This window comes from Trichomonas vaginalis, chromosome II, assembly GCF_026262505.1.
Source record: "Trichomonas vaginalis G3 chromosome II, whole genome shotgun sequence".
Lineage (NCBI taxonomy): Eukaryota > Parabasalia > Trichomonadida > Trichomonadidae > Trichomonas > Trichomonas vaginalis.
In genome coordinates this window covers 933,112-957,119 of record NC_067204.1, presented here as the reverse complement: position 1 = coordinate 957,119, position 24,008 = coordinate 933,112, and the positions used below count along the sequence as shown (strand labels likewise).

Below are 24,008 nucleotides of genomic sequence, written 5' to 3'. Positions count from 1 at the left end.
ATAGTCCTACCAGCATTTGTAAAGATATAGTCTAACGGTTTTGTATCTGCTACTTTTGTTCTTTGTTTTTTCAACCTGAAGCATTTAATATATGTAAAAATATATTGTTTTAAAATGGTATGCCATTTCATATTTCTCATCTAACAAACAAGTTTCCCAACGGTCTTCTCCAACAAACTCAGCGTACATTTCAAATAAAATTAAAAAATGTCACTTTTTTAAAAATAAATTTTTTATTTCATGCAATGTTTTATTTCTGTGCCGTCTTCAAGTATGCCCCAATATTTCCTTTTCGATATTACATGAACTTCGGAAAATACCTTATCTAGCTTAAAACAGCCCATCTTTTCACCAACCATTCCCATTTCAATGAGTTTGTTATAGCCTTCTTCGTTCGTCATGAGTGCGTCAATGTTCTCATAGTAAACCTTCACTTTGGATTTGACTTCGGAGAAGAATTTGTTGTAGTGGTCAAGGACTGCCTTTGCGAACTGAGGGTAAGACCAATGTTCGACAATAGGTTTTAATGTGGTTACTAAGCCACTTTGACCTTGAGTGAATTCGTACTTCAAAACAAAAGGAGAAAAACCTTTCAACAAAGTTGTCGACCTTCTCATAATGTTTACTCTTCATCTCTTGAGGTTTCTTAATGGAATATCCCCATGTCGAATTCATAAGCAATTTGAGTGTCATTGCAAGTTTGGGGTTTGAAGCTTTCCTAATATCATACAGTTGTTGTATGACTTTTCCAACTGTATAGTTCCTTCCCGGGAACTCACCATCTTCGTTTGGAATTCCAGTCGGAATATATTGGACAAACCTCATGTATGCAGCGTTAAGGTCGACATAGTATATTTTTCATCTGAGTCGAACCTGTCGCAACCAATTGGTCCAGTTTGTGGAAATTCAAGTGAGTCTCTTATCTTCTGAGAAACTTCTCCTGTTATCTCATAAACATCGTCGAAGCAACCTGTTTCATATAAAACCTTCTGACCTAACTCAGATGCTCTCCAATACAATTTGACGTCAATTGGATGTCTCAATGGAAGTTTGTTTATAGCATCTTGAAGTTCTTGCAACCTCATTGGAAGTTCTTCTGGTTCAGGTTGGTATCCGAACATACCAACCCTTGTGGAACTGTGTACTTCTTTTGTACTAGAACTTTGTCTGGAACAACTTTTGGTCTTGCTAACAATGAAAAGTTTGTTTCGTCTTTTGGTACAAAAGTTTCTGTCAGCTTGTCATCTGGAATTGGTTCCAACAAACCTTTCTCGAAAAGAATGTTTACAGCTCTGACAATGTTGCACTTACTTTTACCAAAGAATGGGTTTGTAAGACTTTAGTTCAACATGAAGTGGTTGTGGACAATTACAATCTTCAACCATGGTAAGTCTTTGTCAACAACATAGTCGTCATGTGAAGAACCTTTAGCTGTAGGTATGTTGACTCGGATATTGACATTTGCCAACGGTGCAATTTTTGCCAATTGACCTCTGAGAATGTACCTTGTCTTCACACATGACTCAAGATACTTCATCTTCTCATCTGTAACAAGACCAGAGTTCCTGAGACATGTAAGAATACAAGGTTCATTGACAATTGTTTCAATTGAATTGTAAATTCCATACCTTGTCAAGTCAATGTCAGACTTATTTATGAACGGGAAGTATCCAGCATGTTGTCTGACTGCTTGGGGTTAGGTTGGTACCATTCGAACTTGACACTTGCAATTCCTTCAATTGCATTCAAAATGTCTGAGTCGGAGTCAACCATTTGTTCTCTCTTTGTAGTCTTGAAAGCGTCAAGAAGTTTTGCGGCTGTTTGTTCATTGCCATGTGCATAGTAAATGTGACCATCCAAATCTGTTATGGTCAATCTGAGATTGTGTCCTTTCTTATTTCCGTCTTGAATTGCAGCAAGTACTCCCATGAAGCCTTCTTTGTTCTTTCCTTCGTCAAAGTTTACTGTAAAGGTTCGACCAGATGTAATTTGACTTCTAACTTCACGGTACTTTTCATATGCATATCTTGTTCTTTCCATGGGAGCATGTGTGTCTTCACCTTTTCCTTTTTTCCTTCTCAAAGGATGCAATTGTTCGTCATGTTTCCAGTAGAATCTGGCAAAACCGTCGTGTCCTTCAACTTGAGGTTCACTAACATCGAAAGGCATGTCCATAAGACGTTTTCTTCTAACCTCTCTAGTCTGTTTGGATAATTGGCACGTGCTGTTTCCAAATCCATTTCGTAGCGAAGACCAGACAATTTGTCATAGACTTTTATGGGTCTTCCCTTCCTATATTTAAAATTCTTCGAAACTCTCCAACCATATCTTTGTAACTCTGCTTTTATTCTAGCAGACTTTCTGTCCATTCTATATGGGGACATTTTTATAAAAAATAAAAAAATATTTTTTTCTTTACTTTACATAACGCCTGCTGCCATAAGTCTTTGACGCCAACCAAACCAGCTAATGAAGGTTGACTTGGTTTAGTTTGGAAACTAAACTTTGGTTTTGGTTTATCTTCAGTTTTTGGTTTTTCTTCTTCTATCGGTTTTTCGTCACTTTTCGGTTCCTCTGACTTTACTTCACTTGCAGGAACAGTTGTGTCGTCAACATCTTCATAAATATCATATGCCATTTGTTTTTGTTTTCCTTTCAACTTTTTGTGTTTGTTGTTTAAAGTTTAGAATATTTCGACTCTAAGTCAATGAGATGTTCTATAATGAACTGTTGGTCAGTGAAGTAAACTTTTCCATCTGTTGTCTCGAAAGCTCCTTCAGACTTCAATATTTTATTTGTGAGAGTCTGTTTCTTTTTTGAGATACTAGCCGTTCCATTTTTATGAAAAGTGACTTTATAGTTAGGGTTTGTATTTCCAGGCCTGGCACTTTCTATTATTGAATTTTTCTCTTCATCTGTAAGTTCTTTGACAGGTTTTGACAATGGTTCTGAACTTTTTGTTTGTGGTGTCAAATCTACCGTTTCAACTTCTTTGGTCATTTCATCTCAGTAAAAAATTTTAGTTTGGTTTGTTTTCAACTGGTTGTTTAGGTTTTTTAAGTCGGTCTAAAACTTCCTGAGGTATAGGAAGAACTTTACAAACACGTGGTGTAAATGCTGGAAGCCGACAAATCCATCTTGAACTCATTTGTCTCAATGCTGCATTGTTCATTTCATCTCAATAAAAAACCTTACATTCCCCACGTTTGAGGCGGTTGAGGTTGGTTATTGTTTACCCACTGTTGTGCATGGTTATATCCTCTGTTAAAGAATCTTTCACCTTGGTCCATATAGTGTCCTGCTTGGTTATAGTAGTCATTTGCTTTGTTATAATAGTTTCCTGCTTGTCTTCCTACATTGTCCATCCATCCTTGAACTTTTCCTCTTGTTTCAGGATTTGGAATAAGATTTGTTGCATCTCGTGCTACATCCCAACCTTTCTGTACAGTTTGTATAATAGGTTGTGCTTTCTCTTTCAGTATACCTAATGTACTCAAAATCTTCCTTCCAATTCCAAATGCACCTCTGGCTATTGTTCCCACTGCGGGCAAAAATCTGGATGCAACTCCTGCTAATGCGCCAAATAAACCCATTTCTTATAGGGTAAAAAATGACGAATCCGAACAAGGACCCCTATGTTTCTAAAGCGACAAAGAAAGCACTCATGATAAAAATCTTTAGTTCAACACCAAATGCTTGGTTTATGGATATCTTGGAAAACATTCCGAGAGTTAGAACAGATGGACCTCCATACTGGTTAATATTTGTTGGTCAAAACACAAGATACTGTGAAGCCATACCATTATGGTCCAAAAATATTTTAGATGTGAAAACTGCTTTGACAATATTCGTTGACAAATACCATCCAACAAAACTGACATCTGACTGTGAAAGTTCTTTCAAATCAGATGATGTAAAAAACTATCTGCGTTCAAAAAATGTAAACCAATATTTCATTGTCGACCAAAACCATTCTGCTCTTGGTGTCATTGACGGTTGTATAAAAATGTTAAGAGACTTAAACCAACCACAAGGTGGTGAAGCAAATGAAATGTCATATGATGACAAATATAGACACTTCTCCATGGCAAAGATGAGACAAGTTTTAAATATTTACAATAACCGTAAACAAAAAGGTTTGGGAAAACTCCCCGAAGAAATGAAAAACAACCCTGACTTAGAGAAAGACTATATATTTAATATTTAGTCAAAAGAGACAAACAAGAAAGAATGCCGGGCTTCAAACTTCAGAAAGGTGACAAAGTAAAAATAGAAATACCTAAACGCGACCATATGAAAATACTATTGACTATGACACACAATGGGAACCGACAGGTACTCACATTCGTGTTCGTAAAAATAGAAAGAAAGTATACAAGAGAATATTATGAAGTTTTAGGCAAACATGGCAAAATGTACACACTGCAAGCAGAAGATAAAACTACTATTGCCAGACCTCGTTTCAAACTTGTCAAAGTTCAAGGTGGTATACTTTCAAAGACAGTTCCTAACAAATATAAGACAACTCCTGACGAATATGCTAAAGAAGTTGAAAATGACGACTAAGCAATTCTATACCATGCGTAAACTGTCATGTAAGGTGGCATGTATTCTTTACTTTGTCCCGTTGTTTGCGTATATCCTGAAACGAAATGTTATGGTTTCCTTCTCCCTGCGTGTCATCCCAGTAACAATTATATAGCAAACTTAACGTCATCTTTAACATCATATCCTTTACTTTTGTCATTCCTGACCAATCCCAATATCTATGCTTATGCCAACCTGCTTGAGATGTACTTAAATCTATGTAATGACTGTGTGCAGGTAAATTTTCACCTGAAATCGTTTTACTTCCACCTGTTTCCTTTGAAGAGTTTGCACAATACAAAAACCTGTCGACTATTTGTTCCATGCACCAACACCAAAACATTACTTGAGGACCTCTTGCATCCATAGATGTATAAATAAACCTACTGGTTCATTAAATCAAACATATGAGATATTATAGGATTGTCTTTTTTGAACTTAAAATATAGTGCAGCTATTTCAGGTTTTCTTCTGGTTTGTGTCAGAATATTTTTTATAATATAATCTTATGTTTTCAGGGTAGGTAAAATCTTGACTATAATATTTATTTCTGTCATCTGTATAATAATATACTATTCTCGTTTTTTCTATTGCATTATATCTTTTATATCTATAATAATCTAAATATAATGTTAGCTTTTGTTCATCTACATGGGTGTTCTGTCGTCATCTCCATAGTCATAATAATGTGGTGCCGGAGCTGGGTCAGGCATGTATCTGCCATTTCATAAACTCTTTAAATATTTCTTTGTTTGTCTCCATATAAGTTTAAGTAGCAGTTGTTGTCTAATGGAACTTTAACTTGTATACCATCATTCTTTTTATAGCTTACATACTTTCTTGTTATTTTTCGGAATGAGTTTACACCGTGCACCATTTTTTAAGGACTGTACCAACTGCCATCTAAAATATTTATTTTCTTCATTGACAGAAAAGTCACCAACAATAGTTTCAATATTTTTTGTTCCTATCAAACTTTGGTATATTTCATTGACATATGTTTTATCTGCTTTATTTTCAAGGCTAACGTTTAAGTCTGTTATTTCAGAAGATGTATGTGATGTCCAACGTCACTTTTCCTGTTTAAGGTTTCTTGTAAGTTTGTAATATCAGATATAGAATGTGTATGTCCAACGTCACTTTTCCTGTTTAAGGTTTCTTGTAAGTTTGTAATATCAGATATAGAATGTGTATGAGTCTTATCTGCTTTTGTCTCTAATGTTTCTTGTAAGTTTGTAATATTTGCAATGGTATGTGTATGTCCAACGGCACTTTTCCTGTTTAAGGTTTCTTGTAAGTTTGTAATATTTGCAATGGTATGTGTATGTCCAACGGCACTTTTCCTGTTTAAGGTTTCTTGTAAGTTTGTAATATTTGCAATGGTATGTGTATGTCCAACGGCACTTTTCCTGTTTAAGGTTTCTTGTAAGTTTGTAATATCAGATATAGAATGTGTATGAGTCTTATCTGCTTTTGTCTCTAATGTTTCCTTAAGACTTGGTATTTGGTTAATATAATGTATATGAGTCTTTTTAGAATATTCGTTTTCAGCTCTTGTCACTTCACTTGACATTTTATTGTCAACATATGTTTTGTCTGCTAGTTCAGGATGAGTATGTTCTTTTGTTGCATAAGCATTGTTAGCTCTTTCTTCTTCTTTTGCTATTGCATCGTCTACATATTCTTTGTCAGCTTTGTTGTCAACATCTGCTTTCAAAAGAAGTTCATTTATAGGTTTCTCGTTTAAAGTTCCTTTTGTTGGATTTATACAGACAGTATTGTTCTTATTGTCTTGAAATAGAAACTCATCTGTCATTGGGTTTATTGTCAGTTTTAAGTCACCCCCTTTCAATGACTCAGATATCTTAGAATAGTTTGAAAAAGTTTGTTGTGTTCTTATTTAGAGCTTGCATAATGAGTTGTCGGTTGTGTTGTATTTCTCTCATAGACGCTGTTTCATTTGACATTTTTATTATAGATAAAATATGCTTCCAATAGAAAAAGAAAATTCTAGAGTTGCTACAACTAAACCATTAGATGAACTTTTTACTAATGTCGGTCAAAAGTTTGAGACAGATACCGTAAAGCATGAAGGCTATCGTTTTGACTACCCATTAAGATGGTTAAGAGACCCATCCGTCACAAAAGCTATTGGCTTTCGTAGAATGAAGTTCATTTCAGAAGCCATACATGGTTTCCCATTTACGGTCGGTTTTGAAGTTCGATACTATAACAAAGAAAAACGTATGTATGAGAAATTTGAACAAGGAAAACTTTTACAAGTTAATTTGCTTATAAACTTAGAAACAACTCTTCAAGCTTTTCAAGAAAAATAAACGATATCTATATTGAATATGCAAACCAGTTTAACATTGACGAAGGAGAATACCATCTCGATATTATTTATGACAGGAAAAATGCAACTGTTAAAATCAATAAAATAGAAGACCTTGGAGAAAACGTTTATATTTCTACAAAATATAACAACTTGGCATGGTATAGATTTATGAGGATGTTAAATCAGCCTGCAGCATATCCAGTACACCCGGACTATTATGAAGTCGAAAACCCTAATGGAACATATGAAAATATTTTCGACCAAGATGCTATTATTGTTCATGCTTCATTTTCTGGCGCCCAAAACTCTTTCTTATGCTTGGCAAATGACTTTTACGAAAAACCTACAAAGTTATACGAACCACCAAGTGGAAGTATTTCAGACTTTCAAGTATGGTTTACTACAGATGGAAGAAAAAGAATAATTCCATTATACGATGCGTTTTACTTAGAACTTAGTTTCATATACAACTACTATCGAACGATAAAAATATAATTTTTTAATACGGTTGAGGTGTTGGATTTGGTTGCCAACTAGACTGTGGTGCAGGTTCAGGCTGTTGTATAACAGGAGCTTGCTCTTCTGGTTCAGGGTCTTTAGGTATAATACCAACGAACTGACCTACTCTTTTACCAATATTTTTGACACCGTTCCATACTCCTCTTCCGACAGATTTTATTCCATTCCATATACCTCTTCCAACATTTCGAAAGAAGTTTCCAATACTACTGAAGAAACCCATTTTACTATATGTAAAAATCTAATGTCCGCCTAGTCTCTTACGTTTCCTGTTGAGTTCCATAGCATTCTTTAACTGGAGCTCATACATTCTGTTTCTCCTCTGGTAGAAAACATATTCTGGGTCAACTCCTGTGTTCGCGTCATCTGCATAAAGTTGTTTATATCCCACTTCAGGGTTTGTATAAAACTCTTTCCATCTCATATTTGCATACCATGGTGGCAAACCTAACGCAGCGCCATTTGACATGGCAGTTTGCATTTGTACATCTGTTGGCACTTGACCATAGTTTGCCATTGCAGTTTGTATTCTAACTTCATTTGGAATATTCTCTGGGTTTGGTTGTCCAGGTTGCTGTGCATTCGCTAAGTTCTGTGCGTCCATTTAATATTAGATAAAAATATCTCTTACGAGTACATATGCTGAACATTTGCAGGCATTGGTTCATCTTCATATTCTCTGTACTTTTCTGCCACGTCAAATAAATAAATGACACAATGGAAAAAACCTAAAACAAGTAGTCCTATTTCAAACCACATTTACTTACTAATAAAATTTCTTTGTTATGACACTTTCTCCAGTTTATAGGACCTCTCTCATATTCTATCTTGTCATATCTAAACTCATAGTCGTTTATATCTTCTAGCCATTTCATGACACTTTCTAAACCACTTTTATCGGATGTAAAGTAAAAGCATGGATGGTTATGTATAACGTCTAAAGTTTCTAAAGAGTCTCTCAAAGTCCAGTCTACTTGGTATTGAAAATCCCATGTGTTATAGAACGGCTGGTCCACTATAAAGAAAACATTTTCCTTGTCTTTATATTTTTCATACAACTCTGTTCAATGACATCTCACAAACTCTATACCCTCAATATATTTTTCTATGTCCTCTTTGAAAACATTTGTATAGTTAAGATATAAAACTTTTGACATAAGTGTTTCAATGTCATGAACTCTTATAGCACCACTATATAATAGTCTAGCAGATATACTATCCCAGTCTATATATTCTGCTTTTTTCAAAACCTCTCTCACAATATTTTTCTTATCTAATGGTATACGTTCCATCTTACCTATAGGTATCTTTTCTTTTAACTCTTTCAATATATTGTTTGTGTCTGGAATATGTTTGAGACGGTTCATATAGTTGTCGAAGTCATTGCATATAATCTTTGAGTCAGGAAATACGGTATGACATAAATGGGATATATAGAAACTTCCACCGAACAAATCTACAAATGTTAGACCATTCGGTAGTTTCTTAAGTTGTCTCAATATAATATCTTTACATCTACTTTTATTTCCAAAGAACGGTAACGGCGGTTTTGTAAAATTCATTTATATATAATAATAAAAATGTTTTTACCCGAAAAGTGACAGAAAAGTGACAAAACATGAAAACATATATAATTTGTGAAAAGTGACACATTATATAATGTTTTCGACCCAGAAGACTAACAATTTTCCGAATAAAAACTTCATTTATACTAAACATCTTCGGGGCTAGAGGGCGCAACGCGCCTGGAAGCCCTCCGAATATAAACTTCATTTATACTAAACATCTTCAGGGCTAGAGGGCGCAACGCGCCTGGAAGCCCTCCGAATAAAAACTTCATTTATACTAAACATCTTCAGGGCTAGAGGGCGCAACGCGCCTGGAAGCCCTCCGAATATAAACTTCATTTATACTAAACATCTTCAGGGCTAGAGGGCGCAACGCGCCTGGAAGCCCCACTACCTTTTTTTTATAAAACTATTATTTCCTATATATTTATGAATCAAATAGTAAGATAATCACTCTTTGTTAGACTAAATTAAATGAAAAAAGTCTAAATTGTATGATCGTCTAAACTCAGTATAACCTATACCAAAGCTTATTAATGGCTTATGCAAATATACAGCTGATGTTAGCTTAGTTTTTGACCAAAATACAAAAAAAAATTATGAGTACAATATGATCAAATTTTTATAAAAGCAGCCGAAAACAGCATTCAATTGGAATGGTATTATCAATGATAATCATTCAAGACACTTTTATCAAAAAATTTACATAAATCTTTTTCAAAACAGAGTATTTTTGCAAAAATTTCATCGAAAAGATAGCTTTGTCTAATAAAAATGATATGGTACGGAAAATCTATTGAAAATAATCTGAGGAATTTGAAATTCATTAAAAAGTCTTGAAAAAAGTGAATGCATTCATGAATGTCCCATATCCATTTTATCCTAGTTGTTTCATAATTCCATATTGCCGATTCCTATTCTAGTTTTTGGTGCTTTTCTATGATAACCAAATTGATTTGGTTATCATAGAAAAGAGACCATTATAATGCTTAAAATTAATTATGTTTAGGGCCGGTTTATTGGGATAAGGAAGTTTATAATACGTGAACACTTGTTTCCTCATCGAAAAGTCATAACGCATAAAGTCGATGTTTCCTTAGTACAAAAAGTGACATATGACGCTTAACTCTTTATTCCAGATAATGACCATATTTATGGGATTAAAAAGTTTAGGAAGCTTCTCCCCAATGCTTTTTCCCGCCATATTGTCACTTTTTATACTATATAATTTTTTGGAAAACAAAATGAGCGGGCTTTCTTCTTCTTTTGAATCTGATGAATCATTAGATATTCAACAATTGTCAGACTTGAATAGGAAGCTTCGTATCCAGAATCAGCAGTACATTGAAGCAATTGCGTCGTTAAAACTCGATTATCAGCAAGCTCTCGGATTTGTTGAGAAAAACGAAATATTACAAAGAGAAAACAGTACTCTCCAACAAAATTTACATGATTTAAATGCAAAATATGATGATTTACAGAACAGATTTACATTTCTCTTACAAAAACAAGCTGACGAAGCCAAAAACACCAAGATCAATGGAAAAAATAACACCACTGTTTCTTTAATGATGCAGAAACAGAAAGAGCTTGTAGATTTGATCCAAACGTTAAAAAACGATTTCGAGAAAGAAAAGAAACAAAAAGATGATATTGCCCAACAATTATCAAATGAGTTGTCAGAAAAGCGAAAATCACTTAATCAGTTACTTACTGCGTCGAAATTTCATTTTGGTTATGATTTTTCGAACTTTTCAGCTGTAATCAATGCATTGACAAGCGCAAAACAAGCAGTTCAGGAACAACCAAAGGAAGTTATCATACAGGATCAAAAAATTCTTGATCAAAATTCAAAATTAAAAGAAAAGAATTCAAAATTAAAAGGAATAGTTTTTGAATTAGACATAAGAGTTAAAGAACTCGAAAACGATCTCGATTTAGCTACAGTACAAATTAAAACTCTTACGGAAAAGCTCCAAACAAATCAAACAGAGTTTAACCATCAATTGGAACTAAATAATATCAGAGCAGAGAAATCGAACAAACTATATGAAGATCAAATACAATCCCTAAAAGCTAAAATTGATCGTCTAACTTCGCAACTATCGAATTTACAGAATATTAAACAGGAAAAGCAACAACCTGAACCAAAAGAAGAAAAGAATGACTTACAGATACTCCAGAAACTACACGATACACAAGAAAACCTTGAAAAAGAAAAACTTAAATCAAATAACTTACTTTTGAAACTAGCAGAGCTCGAAACAAAGCAGAAAATACTTAATAACAAATCAAAAGACAAACGAGAACAAAGAGAAAGTTATACAAATTTAATTTCTATCGAAAATGAAAAATTACATAGGGAAATAGAGTCTTTAAAGACAGAAAAAGAGTCATTACTAGCTGAGGTTCGTGCAGCACATACCAGCTACAACCAAGCAAAGCTTGCATCCGAAACTTCTGAAGCAAATAAAAATTCAATATTGAAAGCCAACAAAAAGATCAGCGATGAAGTCGATCAATGCAAGAAGGAAATCACAGAACTAATAAGCCAAAGAGAGAAATTGATTATTTTACTTCAGAAACAAAACTATTTGATTTCCAAATTAAATGATCAACCGAAACCAGAAAAAACAGAAGAAAAGACTATAATTAAACTTATTAAAGAAGAAATACCGTCGACAAGTTACTATTGTGCAGATTTTCCGCGTGAATTATGCCAGCAAATCAATTTGATCTCTTCTTCAAAGGAACTGAACGACAGCCAGAAACTTCGGAGAGTTCTCCAGGTAATTTCATCATATTACAACTCTCTGATTGCAAATTCAGCTGAGAATATCTCAAAATTGAAGAAAGAAAATGATTCAACCAAAAGTGAACTGGCCAATTATCTTTTAGCTCTTTCTGAAGTTCTAAAACGGAACATCACGAGTCCAGACGATTTCATCACCTGCATGACAGAGATTTTCGAAGAATTGGACAATGCAAAATTCAATATGGAAAAATACCAAGAAATTTTGGAAAAAATTTATCAAAAAATTGGTTCTGAAAATGTTGAATACGAAATCGATCAAATTTTCAATAGTTTACAAAAGACGATAAGCTGTTTAGAGCGCACACGTAAGAAGCTTGACGATAAGAAGCAGCAAAACAAGGAACTTCGCGCGAAACTCTCTCTTGAGGAAGAAAACAACCAAAAGAAAATTAAAGAATTTAATACAAAAATTGAATACTTTACAAATCAATTGAAAACTGTCAATAACAAAAACTACGAATTACAGAAAGATCTCGAGCGACTCAAGTCATGTAATTCATCCTCAGAGCAGGAGAAGCAGCTAAGACTGACCGAAAAAGACGATGAGTACGAGATGAAACTGAAAGAAATCCAAGACAAAAACAAAGAAGAAAATGAGAAACTTTCGGACAAAATTTCCGAAAAAGAAGAGGAAAACAAGAGACTTTCAGACGAAAACAGCAACCTCATGAACAAGCTACTCAATGCAGAGAACTTAGTCAACAGTTTGAAGCAGACAATTTCGAATTTGAACACAGAAATCGACAACATCAAAACAGATTACGAAGTCCAGATTTCCGAAATCGAAATTGAAAACAAGAAACAAAAGGAAGAAATCGATCAGAAGAACAAGAAACTGCTTGACGAAAAGTCTCTCAAGTTCAGAGAACTGAGCGAACTCCACAACAAGACAATGAACGCTCTGGTCGAAAGCGAAAGAAGACACAGCGAGGAAAAGAAGAAGAGGATTGAAATGGAAACAGAAAACGAATTCATCAAAAAGGAAATAGAGAGTTTGAAGGACTTGCAGAAATCACACGACCAGATACTGAATGCAAAAGAGAAGGCAATGAAGATATCCTATGAAATGAAGGCGGAAGAGACTGCAAGAAAAGAAAGAAACTCTTGCCAAGAAGAAATTAGAAAAATAATTAATTTTGCAGCAAAACATTTGTCTGATTACTTTGATATCTGCTCGCCTTTGAACGAAGAAACATATAATAGCATAATCATCAATGCTTCAAATGATATTTCTAGACTCAAGAAACAGGATTTCAGAGTTAGATCTTTGCTCGGAATGAATGATGATGAGAAAGTGGAGGATTTCATATCAAAAATGCTACTTTCTTACAATTCTAATTAATATTATCTATTTTTTTTGTTTTATATTATGTTTATTTTTATTTGCTTCTTGTAGTAAACAAAACAAACATCATTTTTTAATAACTATATATACTTCCCAAAGACATTGTTAAAAAATATGTCATGAAATATCTCCCCTTCAAATTGCAAAATATTTAAAAATCATCAATGAAATATACAATAATTCTGACAAAATTGGTATTACTAATATTACTTTGCACTAATGACATCAATAATTTATCATTCTATTTCAATTTCTTGCTGAATGTTTTTTTTAAAGCTATTACTTCATAGAATTAATATAAATTAACGATTGGGCTAACAAATCTTCGTTCAAAAGTGCTCTGATGTTGCATTTATTTCCAAATATTTTTCATAACCAAAAACTAGTAATTGAGTTTCATCATGTATACATGCATGCACTGTATTACTCATATTTTAATGAAAAAAAAAAAAAAGGTAGTGGGGCTTCCAGGCACTTCGTGCCTTCTAGCCCTGAAGATGATTATTATAAATGAAGTTCTTATATATACGGGTCTTCCAGGAGCTTTTCACAAATTATATATGTTTTCATGTTTTGTCACTTTTCTGTCACTTTTCGGGTAAAAACATTTTTATTATTATATATAAATGAATTTTACAAAACCACCGTTACCGTTCTTTGGAAATAAGAGTAGATGTAAAGATATTATATTGAGAGAACTTAAGAAACTACCGAATGGTCTAACATTTGTAGATTTGTTCGGTGGAAGTTTCTATATATCCCATTTGTGCCATATAATATTCCCAGACTCAAAGATTATATGCAATGACTTCGACAACTATATGGACCGTCTCAAACATATACCAGACACAAACAATATATTGAAAGAGTTAAAAGAAAAGATACCTATAGGTAAGATGGAACGTATACCATTAGATAAGAAAAATATTGTGAGAGAGGTTTTGAAAAAAGCAGAATATATAGACTGGGATAGTATATCTGCTAGACTATTATATAGTGGTTCTATAAGAGTTCATGACATTGAAACACTTATGTCAAAAGTTTTATATCTTAACTATACAAATGTTTTCAAAGAGGACATAGAAAAATATATTGAGGGTATAGAGTTTGTGAGATGTCATTGGACAGAGTTGTATGAAAAATATAAAGACAAGGAAAAAGTTTTCTTTATAGTGGACCCGCCGTTCTATAACACATGGGATTTTCAATACCAAGTAGACTGGACTTTGAGAGACTCTTTAGAAACTTTAGACGTTATACATAACCATCCATGCTTTTACTTTACATCCGATAAAAGTGGTTTAGAAAGTGTCATGAAATGGCTAGAAGATATAAACGACTATGAGTTTATATATGACAAGATAGAATATGAGAGAGGTCCTATAAACTGGAGAAAGTGTCATAACAAAGAAATTTTATTAGTAAGTAAATGTGGTTTGAAATAGGACTACTTGTTTTAGGTTTTTTCCATTGTGTCATTTATTTATTTGACGTGGCAGAAAAGTACAGAGAATATGAAGATGAACCAATGCCTGCAAATGTTCAGTATATGTACTCGTAAGAGATATTTTTATCTAATATTAAATGGACGCACAGAACTTAGCGAATGCACAGCAACCTGGACAACCAAACCCAGAGAATATTCCAAATGAAGTTAGAATACAAACTGCAATGGCAAACTATGGTCAAGTGCCAACAGATGTACAAATGCAAACTGCCATGTCAAATGACGCTGCGTTAGGTTTGCCACCATGGTATGCAAATATGAGATGGAAAGAGTTTTATACAAACCCTGAAGTGGGATATAAACAACTTTATGCAGATGACGCGAACACAGGAGTTGACCCAGAATATGTTTTCTACCAGAGGAGAAACAGAATGTATGAGCTCCAGTTAAAGAATGCTATGGAACTCAACAGGAAACGTAAGAGACTAGGCGGACATTAGATTTTTACATATAGTAAAATGGGTTTCTTCAGTAGTATTGGAAACTTCTTTCGAAATGTTGGAAGAGGTATATGGAATGGAATAAAATCTGTCGGAAGAGGAGTATGGAACGGTGTCAAAAATATTGGTAAAAGAGTAGGTCAGTTTGTTGGTATTATACCTAAAGACCCTGAACCAGAAGAACAAGCTCCTGTTATACAACAGCCTGAACCTGCACCACAGTCTAGTTGGCAACCAAATCCAACACCACAACCGGTATATTAAAAAATTATATTTTTACCGTTCGATAGTAGTTGTATATGAAACTAAGTTCTAAGTAAAACGCATGGTATAATGGAATTATTCTTTTTCTTCCATCTGTAGTAAACCATACTTGAAAGTCTGAAATACTTCCACTTGGTGGTTCGTATAACTTTGTAGGTTTTTCGTAAAAGTCATTTGCCAAGCATAAGAAAGAGTTTTGGGCGCCAGAAAATGAAGCATGAACAATAATAGCAGCTGGGTCGAAAACATCTTTAAATAAATATGGTTCATCTCTTGCATATCGACTGTAAATATTTGCTAAAGGAAGTTTGACTTTCTGATTTAACATTCTTTGCAAATAATACCATGACATTGCAGTGAATTCTGTATATATTTGTTCGTCTTTCTTTGGATTGTCTTCGTAGATTTGAAATGACACTTGTGAATTTTGTTTGTCATATACAATTCTCACATAAAGTGTGCTCTCGGTATTTGCATATTCATCAGCATATTTTGCATAACATGAATTTATTTTATCTTCTATATTTTTTAACGCAGTCTGTAGAGAAGATGAAAGGTCAACTTGTATTAGCTCAATTTCTTCCCACATTTTTCGTTTCCCTTCAGATATATAATCTATATGAAACCTTACAATAAATGGAAAACTTTTATCTTCTACAGACACAAACTTCATTCTACGAAAGCCAATAGCTTTTGTGACAGATGGGTCTCTTAGCCATCTTAATGGGTAGTCAAAACGATAGCCTTCATGCTTTACGGTCTCTGTCTCAAACTTTTGACCGACATTAGTAAAAAGTTCATCTAATGGTTTAGTTGTAGCAACTCTTGAATTTTCTTTTTCTATTGGAAGCATATTTTATCTAGAATAAAAATGTCGAAAGATATTGCTTCCATGAGAGAAATACAACACAACCGACAACTCATTATGCAAGCTCTAAATAAGAACACAACAAACTTTTCAAACTATTCTAAGATATCTGAGTCATTGAAAGAAGGAAACTTAAAACTGACAATAAACCCAATGACAGATGAGTTTCTATTTCAAGACAATAAGAACCATACTGTCTGTATAAATCCAACAAAAGGAACTTTAAACGAGAAACCTATAAATGAACTTCTTTTGAAAGCAGATGTTGACAACAAAGCTGACAAAGAATATGTAGACGATGCAATAGCAAAAGAAGAAGAAAGAGCTAACAATGCTTATGCAACAAAAGAACATACTCATCCTGAACTAGCAGACAAAACATATGTTGACAATAAAATGTCAAGTGAAGTGACAAGAGCTGAAAACGAATATTCTAAAAAGACTCATATACATTCTATATCTGAAATAACAGACTTACAAGAAACCTTAAACAGGAAAAGTGCCGTTGGACATACACATACCATTGCAAATATTACAAACTTACAAGAAACCTTAAACAGTAAAAGTGACGTTGGACATACACATACCATTGCAAATATTACAAACTTACAAGAAACCTTAAACAGTAAAAGTGACGTTGGACATACACATACATCTTCTGAAATAACAGACTTAAACGTTAGCCTTGAAAAGAAAGCAGATAAAACATATGTCAATGAAATATACCAAAGTTTGATAGGAACAACAAAAAATATTGAAACTATTGTTGGTGACTTTTCTTTCAATGAAGAAAACAAATATTTTAGATGGGAGTTTGTACACTCCTTAAAAAATGGTATACGGTATAAACTCATTCCGAAAAATAACAATGAAATGTATGTAGGCTATATAAAGAATGATGGTACACAAGTTAAAGTTCCATTAGACAACAACTGTTACTTAAACTTATATGGAGACGAACAAAAGAAATATTTAAGAGTTTATGAAATGGCAGGTATGACGTTGGCTGACCCAGCTCCAGCACCATATTATTATGACTATGGTGTTGACGCACATGTAGACCCAAAAAAGCAAACATTATATTTAGAATATTATAGATATAAAAGATATAATGCAATAGAAAAAACGAGAATAGTATATTATTATACAGATGACAAAAATAAATATTATAGTCAAGATTTTACCTACCCTGAAAACATAAGATTATATTATAAAAAATATTCTGACACAAACCAGAAGAAACCTGAAATAGTTGCACTATATTTTAAGTTCAAAAGAGACAATCCTATATTATCTCATATGTTTGATTTAATGAACCCAGTAGGTTCTATTTATACATCTATGGAAGCAAGAGGTCCTCAAGTAATGTTTGGTGTTGGTGCATGGGAACAAATAGTCGACAGGTTTTTGTATTGTGCAAACTCTTCAAAGGAAACAGGAGGAAGTAAAACGATTTCAGGTGAAAATTTACCTGCACACAGTCACTACATAGATTTAAGTACATCTCAAGCAGGTTGGCATAAGCATAAATTTTGGGATTGGTCAGCAATGAAAAAAGGTAAAGGATATGATGTTAAAGACGACGTTCAGTTTGCTATAAATTGTTTCTGGGGTGACACTCAGGGAGATGGAAACCATACACATCGCGTTACAGGATATACGCAAACAACGGGACAAAGTAAAGAATACATGCCACCTTACATGACAGTTTACGCATGGTATAGAATTGCTTAGTCGTCATTTTCAACTTCTTTAGCATATTCGTCAGGAGTTGTCTTATATTTGTTAGGAACTGTCTTTGAAAGTATACCACCTTGAACTTTGACAAGTTTGAAACGAGGTCTGACAATAGTAGTTTTATCTTCTGCTTGCAGTGTGTACATTTTGCCATGTTTGCCTAAAACTTCATAATATTCTCTTGTATACTTTCTTCTATTTTTACGAACACGAATGTGAGTACCTGTCGGGTTCCCATTGTTGTCATAGTCAATAGTATTTTCATATGGGTCGCGTTTAGGTATTTCTATTTTTACTTTGTCACCTTTCTGAAGTTTGAAGCCCGGCATTCTTTCTTGTTTGTCTCTTTTGACTAAATTATTAAATATATAGTCTTTCTCTAAGTCAGGGTTGTTTTTCATTTCTTCGGGGAGTGGTTTCCCAAACCTTTTTGTTTACGGCTATTGTAAATATTTAAAACTTGTCTCATCTTTGCCATGGAGAAGTGTCTATATTTGTCATCATATGACATTTCATTTGCTTCACCACCTTGTGGTTGGTTTAAGTCTCTTAACATTTTTATACAACCGTCAATGACACCAAGAGCAGAATGGTTTTGGTCGACAATGAAATATTGGTTTACATTTTTTGAACGCAGATAGTTTTTTACATCATCTGATTTGAAAGAACTTTCACAGTCAGATGTCAGTTTTGTTGGATGGTATTTGTCAACGAATATTGTCAAAGCTGCTAAGATATCTAAAATATTTTTGGACTGTAATGGTATGGCTTCACAGTATCTTGTGTTTTGACCAACAAATATTAGCCAGTATGGTGGTCCATCTTCTCTATACCTCGGAATGTTTTCCAAGATATCCATAAACCAAGCATTTGGTGTTGAACTAAAGATTTTTATCATGAGTGCTTTCTTTGTCGCTTTAGAAACATAGGGGTCCTTGTTTGGATTCGTCATTTTTTAACCCATAAGAAATGGGTTTATTTGGCGCATTAGCAGGAGTTGCATCCAGATTTTTGCCCGCAGTGGGAACAATAGCCAGAGGTGTATTTGGAGTTGGAAGGAAGATTTTGAGTACATTAGGTATACTTAAAGAGAAAGCACAACCTATTATACAAACTGTACAGAAAGGTTGGGATGTAGCACGAGATGCAACAAATCTTATTCCAAATCCTGAAACAAGAGGAAAAGTTCAAGGATGGATGGACAATGTAGGAAGACAAGCAGGAAACTATTATAACAAAGCAAATGACTACTATAACCAAGCAGGACACTATATGGACCAAGGTGAAAGATTCTTTAACAGAGGATATAACCATGCACAACAATGGGTAAACAATAACCAACCTCAACCGCCTCAAACGTGGGGAATGTAAAGTTTTTTACTGAGATGAAATGAACAATACAGCATTGAGACAAATGGGTTCAAGATGGATTTGTCGGCTCCAGCAGTTACACAACGTGTTTGTCAAGTTCTTCCTATACCTCAGGAAGTTTTAGACCGACTTAAAAAACAACAACAACCAGTTGAAAACAAACCAAACTAAAATTTTTTACTGAGATGAAATGACCGAAGAAGTTGAAACGGTAGATTTGACACCACAAACAAAAAGTTCAGAACCATTGTCAAAACCTGTCAAAGAACTTACAGATGAAGAGAAAAATTCAATAATAGAAAGTGCCAGGTCTGGAAATACAAACCCTAACTATAAAGTCACTTTTCATAGAAATGGAACGGCTAGTATCTCAAAAAAGAAACAGACTCTCACAAATAAAATATTGAAGTCTGAAGGAGCTTTCGAGACAACAGATGGAAAAGTTTACTTCACTGACCAACAGTTCATTATAGAACATCTCATTGACTTAGAGTCGAAATATTCTAAACTTTACAACAAACACAAAAAGTTGAAAGGAAAACAAAAACAAATGGCATATGATATTTATGAAGATGTTGACGACACAACTGTTCCTGCAAGTAGGGTAAAGTCAGAGGAACCGAAAAGTGACGAAAAACTGATAGAAGAAGAAAAACCGATAGAAGAAGAGAAACCAAAAACTGAAGAGAAACCAAAACCAAAGTTTAGTTTCCAAACTAAACCAAGTCAACCTTCATTAGCTGGTATGGGTTGGCGTCAAAGACTTATGGCAGCAGGCGGTTATGTTAAGTAAAGAAAAAAATATTTTTTTTCTTTTTATAAAAATGCCCCCATATAGAATGGATAGAAAGTCTGCTAGAATAAAAGCAGAGTTGCAAAGATATGGTTGGAGAGTTTCGAAGAATTTTAAATATAGGAAGGGAAGACCCATAAAAGTCTATGACAAACTGGCTGGTCTTCGCTACGAAATGGATTTGGAAACAGCACGTGCCAATTATCCAAACAGACTAGAGAGGTTAGAAGAAGAACGTCTTATGGACATGCCTTTCGATGTGTTAAACATTGCATGAAATAAAAAATTTATTTTTAAAAAAGTGACATTTTTTTATTTTATTTGAAATGTACGCTGAGTTTGTTGGAGAAGACCGTTGGGAAACTTGTTTGTTAGATGAGAAATATGAAATTCACTGTTGTGAGTCATTTGAAGTCAGAAACAAAAAGACAAAAAGAGTTTTAAGCGAATGGGAGCGAAATAACGGATATGCTGTTATGAAGATGGGTGGAAAACACTATCTTAAACATGTTGTCATTGCAACTCATTTTATACTGAATCCTAACAATTTACCTTTTGTAGACCATATAAACCGTATAAGAAACGACAATAGACTTGAAAACTTACGTTGGGTCACTTGTTCTGAAAACAATAAGAACAAAGGCAAATTTAGAGATATTGTATTCGAATTTGTCGACGAACTAGAAGATGAAACAATTGAAATTACAGACTATGGCAAGCATACGTTTGAGTTTTACTACTATAGCGAAGAACAAGACTCTTTCTACTTTTATACCGGCGTAAACTATAGGAAATTACAAGTATATTTTACTAAGGCGGGCTATGCTTATGTAAACACTAGAGATACAGATGGAAAATACGTTCAAATACTTCTTAACAAATTCAAGAAGCTATATGGCATACCATTTTAAAACAATATATTTTTACATATATTAAATGCTTCAGGTTGAAAAACAAAGAACAAAAGTAGCAGATACAAAACCGTTAGACTATATCTTTACAAATGCTGGTATGACTATTTCAGATGAAGAAATTTCATCCCGAATATACAGGTTTGACTATCCAATTCGTTGGCTTCAAAGTCCTTCAGATGCAAAGGCAATAGGATTTAGAAGAGTTTTGTTTTCAAATAGAACTAACGCATTTATGTTCGCAGTATATTTTCATGGGCAGTATAAAGGTCATGATGGTCTAATAGACAAATTTGACGAAATGAGAATCTTTACAGTTCGTTCAGACGAAAGTCTTGAGAAAACTCTAAATGACTTTCAAACTCAAATGAACAAATATTATTGGGAATTTCAAGAAAAATACGACTCTTTACTAAATGGAACATACTATCTGAAACTAGAATATGACAAGATGAACTCCACCGTTTCATTTCAAAAGATTGAAATTAACCCTCCAAGAGATACAGAGTTTTTATATTGGAAAGTAGACAAACGTTCTTGGGCACAATTTCTTCGGTTACTAAACCAGAACGAACCATTACCACCAGATGGTCCATTTCAATTTATACTTCCACCAGCAGATTTGACAGTTTATAGAAACGTGTTTGACCCTCAAAATGTTATGTGTCATGCAAGTTTCAGTTCAAGCAACAATAGTTTTCTATGTATTGGTAAGGACTTTTATGACTTTGCTTCTAAATTCTACGAACCACCTAGTAACAGTTTCTCTGACTTTCAAGTTTGGTTCACAACAAATGGTGTGCAACATATTATTCCATTGTACTATGACTTTTATCTCGAATTGTCTTTCATATATAACTACGGAAAAGTGCTGAAAAAGTATTGAAAAATAATGTTTAGGTGAAGAGGTGAGATCTCACCTGTTTTTTCACCTTTTTTCTCACCCTCTTGAATTTTCATGAATTTTCCCGAAATAAAAAATAAAGTTAGTTTTATTTCATTTATTTTTTTATTTTGTATGTAAGAACAGATATGTCAGTCGAAGCAAAAACGTTCACGAACAAATCTAATGGCGAAACATTCACAAAAGGCACTTATAACGGTATTGAAGTCTTACGTAGAGACAAGGATGGTTATATAAATGCAACAAATATGTGTCAGCAGTTTAGGAAAGACTTTAGAAAGTTGTTGGAAAATAAGTCCTGGGAAGAGTATTATAAGGCATTTTGTGAAGAATATAGCAACCGCCGGAATTCAGACGGTTGCTTTTTATACAAAATTCATGCCGGAATTCCTGATGAAATCAAACAGGTTAGAGGAACGTATGTAGACCCAAGACTTATAAACTATATAGCAATGTGGGCTTCTCCAAAATATTGCATAGCAGTTGGAAAAATTATGGACTCCATAGACAAGAAAGTTCATGAGAAGTTAGATGAAGAAGAACTCGAAGATACAGTAGAGAATGCTAAACCTTTGTTCGAACAAGAAGTTGGAAAAATGTGCGGAAAACAATTAGAACATGAACGTGAGAAATGTTATGGTTATAGAGATTCTCCATACGAACTAGACCAATGGGAACAAGAAGATTTAAAGAGAGAATTTAGAGAATATGAACTCGCTAAGATAGCATTTGAAGCTGCAGAAAAGAAGTTAAAAGTTTGGGGTCGTTTTGTACAAAAATATTGTGAGTAAATGAACCATTTATTTTTATTGAATTCAGTAAAAATATATTTTAGGGTAGAAGGTTAGATCTAACCTGTCTTCTACCCTCTTTTCTACCCTCTTGAATTTTCATGACTTCTTCGTAAATGTTTTGTCAAGACTTCTTCGTAAATGTTTTGTCAAGACTTCTTCGTAATGAGTGTAAAGGACCCAAAAATAATGTTTAGGGTAGAAGGTTAGATCTACCCTCCTTTCTACCCTCTTTTCTACCCTCTTGAATTTTCATGAATTTTCCCGAAATAAAAAATAAAGTTAGTTTTATTTTTTTATTTTTTTTATTTTGTATAAAAGACATGATTTCAACAATCGGCACAACAACAATTCAAACAACAACAGCACCAAACTCGTTAGTCATGAATCCAACATCTATGCTGGTAGAGATGAAAAGCTTCACTTCGTCTTCATATACTTTTGAAACAGAAATCCAGAAGATAAAGCAAGAACTGTTAACATGTAATTTAGACTGTAGTGCGAAAGATGAAACAAATGAACAGTATCTTTATGAAATGCAGGACATTATTGACCATTTACCCAAATTGCCTGAAATTCAGCAACAAAAACTCACTATTCCTGAATTCGACGAAATTGAAGTCAAAGCAACTGACTCAGTAGAAATAAAGAAGTTCATACGAAAGGTAAACTATGAGTTTCTAGGATTTCATTGCAACCATAAGGTTATGGACAAAGATTGCGACATGGTATATAAGAATGTTTCTGACATATATAAATCTGGGGAGTTTAAGACCTACGACAACTTTGTTTCGTTAGTTGCAGAATGTGTATGGCAGATAAGAGATAAAGATAGAAGAGGTAAGGTATGGAACAAACAGATAAAACCAACTGCTTCAGATTTAAAGAAAACCATTGACGCCTTAGTTGTTCTAGCAGGTCAAATTTCAATGTATAACGCAAAAATGAACCCGCAATGTTCTAAATGTAAAGCAGCAATAAGGAAATATAACTATTCTGTCAAAGAGATAGAACGTATGAGAAACGACTATGCAGACTTAAAGAAAGAAATGACAAACAATGAGTTTGAAACAGTTGGAAAGATAGACAATGACACCAAAGTGGTTAGAATAGGTGATTTAAACGTAAGATACTCAAAGAAATACAACAAATATTCTTTGTCAGACATTTTATCTCCATTTGGAAAAAAAACAAACCACTGGGTTAAAATTGCTTCTACTCAGAAAATTTTGACAAGAAATCCTGAGCTT

At 33.8% G+C, this 24,008-nt stretch overlaps 17 protein-coding genes and 4 pseudogenes across 21 annotated transcripts, besides 2 other annotated features; 12 read left to right on the top strand and 9 right to left on the bottom strand.

The window, feature by feature from the left end:
- Window positions 1-9,415: part of a mobile genetic element that runs on past the window's edge.
- Window positions 1,736-2,369, bottom strand: TVAGG3_0463550 (annotated as a pseudogene). Its single transcript has one exon. A coding segment is annotated over exon 1 (634 nt).
- Window positions 2,538-3,000, bottom strand: TVAGG3_0463540 (annotated as a pseudogene). The gene has a single exon. A coding segment is annotated over exon 1 (463 nt).
- On the bottom strand, window positions 3,020-3,172 carry TVAGG3_0463530 (uncharacterized protein; the record flags this gene model as incomplete). Its single annotated transcript, XM_051235174.1, has 1 exon — window positions 3,020-3,172. One exon carries the CDS (start codon window positions 3,170-3,172, stop codon window positions 3,020-3,022), a length of 153 nt encoding a protein of 50 aa, XP_051092998.1.
- Window positions 3,192-3,593, bottom strand: TVAGG3_0463520 (uncharacterized protein; the record flags this gene model as incomplete). The annotated part of the gene is made up of 1 exon (XM_051235173.1): window positions 3,192-3,593. One exon carries the CDS (start codon window positions 3,591-3,593, stop codon window positions 3,192-3,194), a length of 402 nt encoding a protein of 133 aa, XP_051092997.1.
- TVAGG3_0463510 lies at window positions 5,102-6,160 on the bottom strand (annotated as a pseudogene). The gene has a single exon. A coding segment is annotated over exon 1 (1,059 nt).
- TVAGG3_0463500 (uncharacterized protein) lies at window positions 7,094-7,420 on the top strand (the record flags this gene model as incomplete). The annotated part of the gene is made up of 1 exon (XM_051235172.1): window positions 7,094-7,420. The coding sequence occupies one exon, from the start codon at window positions 7,094-7,096 to the stop codon at window positions 7,418-7,420; it is 327 nt and encodes a 108-aa protein (XP_051092996.1).
- On the bottom strand, window positions 7,425-7,667 carry TVAGG3_0463490 (serine threonine-protein phosphatase family; the record flags this gene model as incomplete). The annotated part of the gene is made up of 1 exon (XM_051235171.1): window positions 7,425-7,667. The coding sequence occupies one exon, from the start codon at window positions 7,665-7,667 to the stop codon at window positions 7,425-7,427; it is 243 nt and encodes an 80-aa protein (XP_051092995.1).
- Window positions 7,686-8,048, bottom strand: TVAGG3_0463480 (uncharacterized protein; the record flags this gene model as incomplete). Its single annotated transcript, XM_051235170.1, has 1 exon — window positions 7,686-8,048. The coding sequence occupies one exon, from the start codon at window positions 8,046-8,048 to the stop codon at window positions 7,686-7,688; it is 363 nt and encodes a 120-aa protein (XP_051092994.1).
- An 835-nt stretch (window positions 9,416-10,250) lies between the features above and the next one.
- Window positions 10,251-13,389, top strand: TVAGG3_0463460 (biological adhesion protein; the record flags this gene model as incomplete). The annotated part of the gene is made up of 1 exon (XM_001300330.1): window positions 10,257-13,169. One exon carries the CDS (start codon window positions 10,257-10,259, stop codon window positions 13,167-13,169), a length of 2,913 nt encoding a protein of 970 aa, XP_001300331.1.
- Window positions 13,390-13,612: 223 nt separating this feature from the next.
- Window positions 13,613-24,008: part of a mobile genetic element that runs on past the window's edge.
- Window positions 14,757-15,119, top strand: TVAGG3_0463450 (uncharacterized protein; the record flags this gene model as incomplete). The annotated part of the gene is made up of 1 exon (XM_001300329.1): window positions 14,757-15,119. The coding sequence occupies one exon, from the start codon at window positions 14,757-14,759 to the stop codon at window positions 15,117-15,119; it is 363 nt and encodes a 120-aa protein (XP_001300330.1).
- TVAGG3_0463440 (serine threonine-protein phosphatase family) lies at window positions 15,138-15,383 on the top strand (the record flags this gene model as incomplete). The annotated part of the gene is made up of 1 exon (XM_001300328.1): window positions 15,138-15,383. The coding sequence occupies one exon, from the start codon at window positions 15,138-15,140 to the stop codon at window positions 15,381-15,383; it is 246 nt and encodes an 81-aa protein (XP_001300329.1).
- On the bottom strand, window positions 15,388-16,236 carry TVAGG3_0463430 (uncharacterized protein; the record flags this gene model as incomplete). Its single annotated transcript, XM_051235169.1, has 1 exon — window positions 15,388-16,236. One exon carries the CDS (start codon window positions 16,234-16,236, stop codon window positions 15,388-15,390), a length of 849 nt encoding a protein of 282 aa, XP_051092993.1.
- TVAGG3_0463420 (phage tail repeat-like family) lies at window positions 16,648-17,985 on the top strand (the record flags this gene model as incomplete). Its single annotated transcript, XM_051235168.1, has 1 exon — window positions 16,648-17,985. The coding sequence occupies one exon, from the start codon at window positions 16,648-16,650 to the stop codon at window positions 17,983-17,985; it is 1,338 nt and encodes a 445-aa protein (XP_051092992.1).
- Window positions 18,157-18,940, bottom strand: TVAGG3_0463410 (annotated as a pseudogene). Its single transcript has one exon. A coding segment is annotated over exon 1 (784 nt).
- On the top strand, window positions 18,958-19,359 carry TVAGG3_0463400 (uncharacterized protein; the record flags this gene model as incomplete). Its single annotated transcript, XM_051235167.1, has 1 exon — window positions 18,958-19,359. One exon carries the CDS (start codon window positions 18,958-18,960, stop codon window positions 19,357-19,359), a length of 402 nt encoding a protein of 133 aa, XP_051092991.1.
- Window positions 19,910-20,152, top strand: TVAGG3_0463390 (phage tail repeat-like family; the record flags this gene model as incomplete). The annotated part of the gene is made up of 1 exon (XM_051235166.1): window positions 19,910-20,152. The coding sequence occupies one exon, from the start codon at window positions 19,910-19,912 to the stop codon at window positions 20,150-20,152; it is 243 nt and encodes an 80-aa protein (XP_051092990.1).
- Window positions 20,199-20,429, top strand: TVAGG3_0463380 (uncharacterized protein; the record flags this gene model as incomplete). The annotated part of the gene is made up of 1 exon (XM_051235165.1): window positions 20,199-20,429. One exon carries the CDS (start codon window positions 20,199-20,201, stop codon window positions 20,427-20,429), a length of 231 nt encoding a protein of 76 aa, XP_051092989.1.
- TVAGG3_0463370 (His-Me finger endonucleases family) lies at window positions 20,479-21,063 on the top strand (the record flags this gene model as incomplete). Its single annotated transcript, XM_051235164.1, has 1 exon — window positions 20,479-21,063. One exon carries the CDS (start codon window positions 20,479-20,481, stop codon window positions 21,061-21,063), a length of 585 nt encoding a protein of 194 aa, XP_051092988.1.
- On the top strand, window positions 21,089-21,949 carry TVAGG3_0463360 (uncharacterized protein; the record flags this gene model as incomplete). The annotated part of the gene is made up of 1 exon (XM_051235163.1): window positions 21,089-21,949. The coding sequence occupies one exon, from the start codon at window positions 21,089-21,091 to the stop codon at window positions 21,947-21,949; it is 861 nt and encodes a 286-aa protein (XP_051092987.1).
- Window positions 22,096-22,758, top strand: TVAGG3_0463350 (uncharacterized protein; the record flags this gene model as incomplete). The annotated part of the gene is made up of 1 exon (XM_051235162.1): window positions 22,096-22,758. The coding sequence occupies one exon, from the start codon at window positions 22,096-22,098 to the stop codon at window positions 22,756-22,758; it is 663 nt and encodes a 220-aa protein (XP_051092986.1).
- TVAGG3_0463340 (organellar and viral DNA polymerase type B) lies at window positions 23,082-23,917 on the top strand (the record flags this gene model as incomplete). The annotated part of the gene is made up of 1 exon (XM_051235161.1): window positions 23,082-23,917. A coding segment is annotated over one exon (836 nt), but the record flags the coding sequence as incomplete, so codon positions are not given.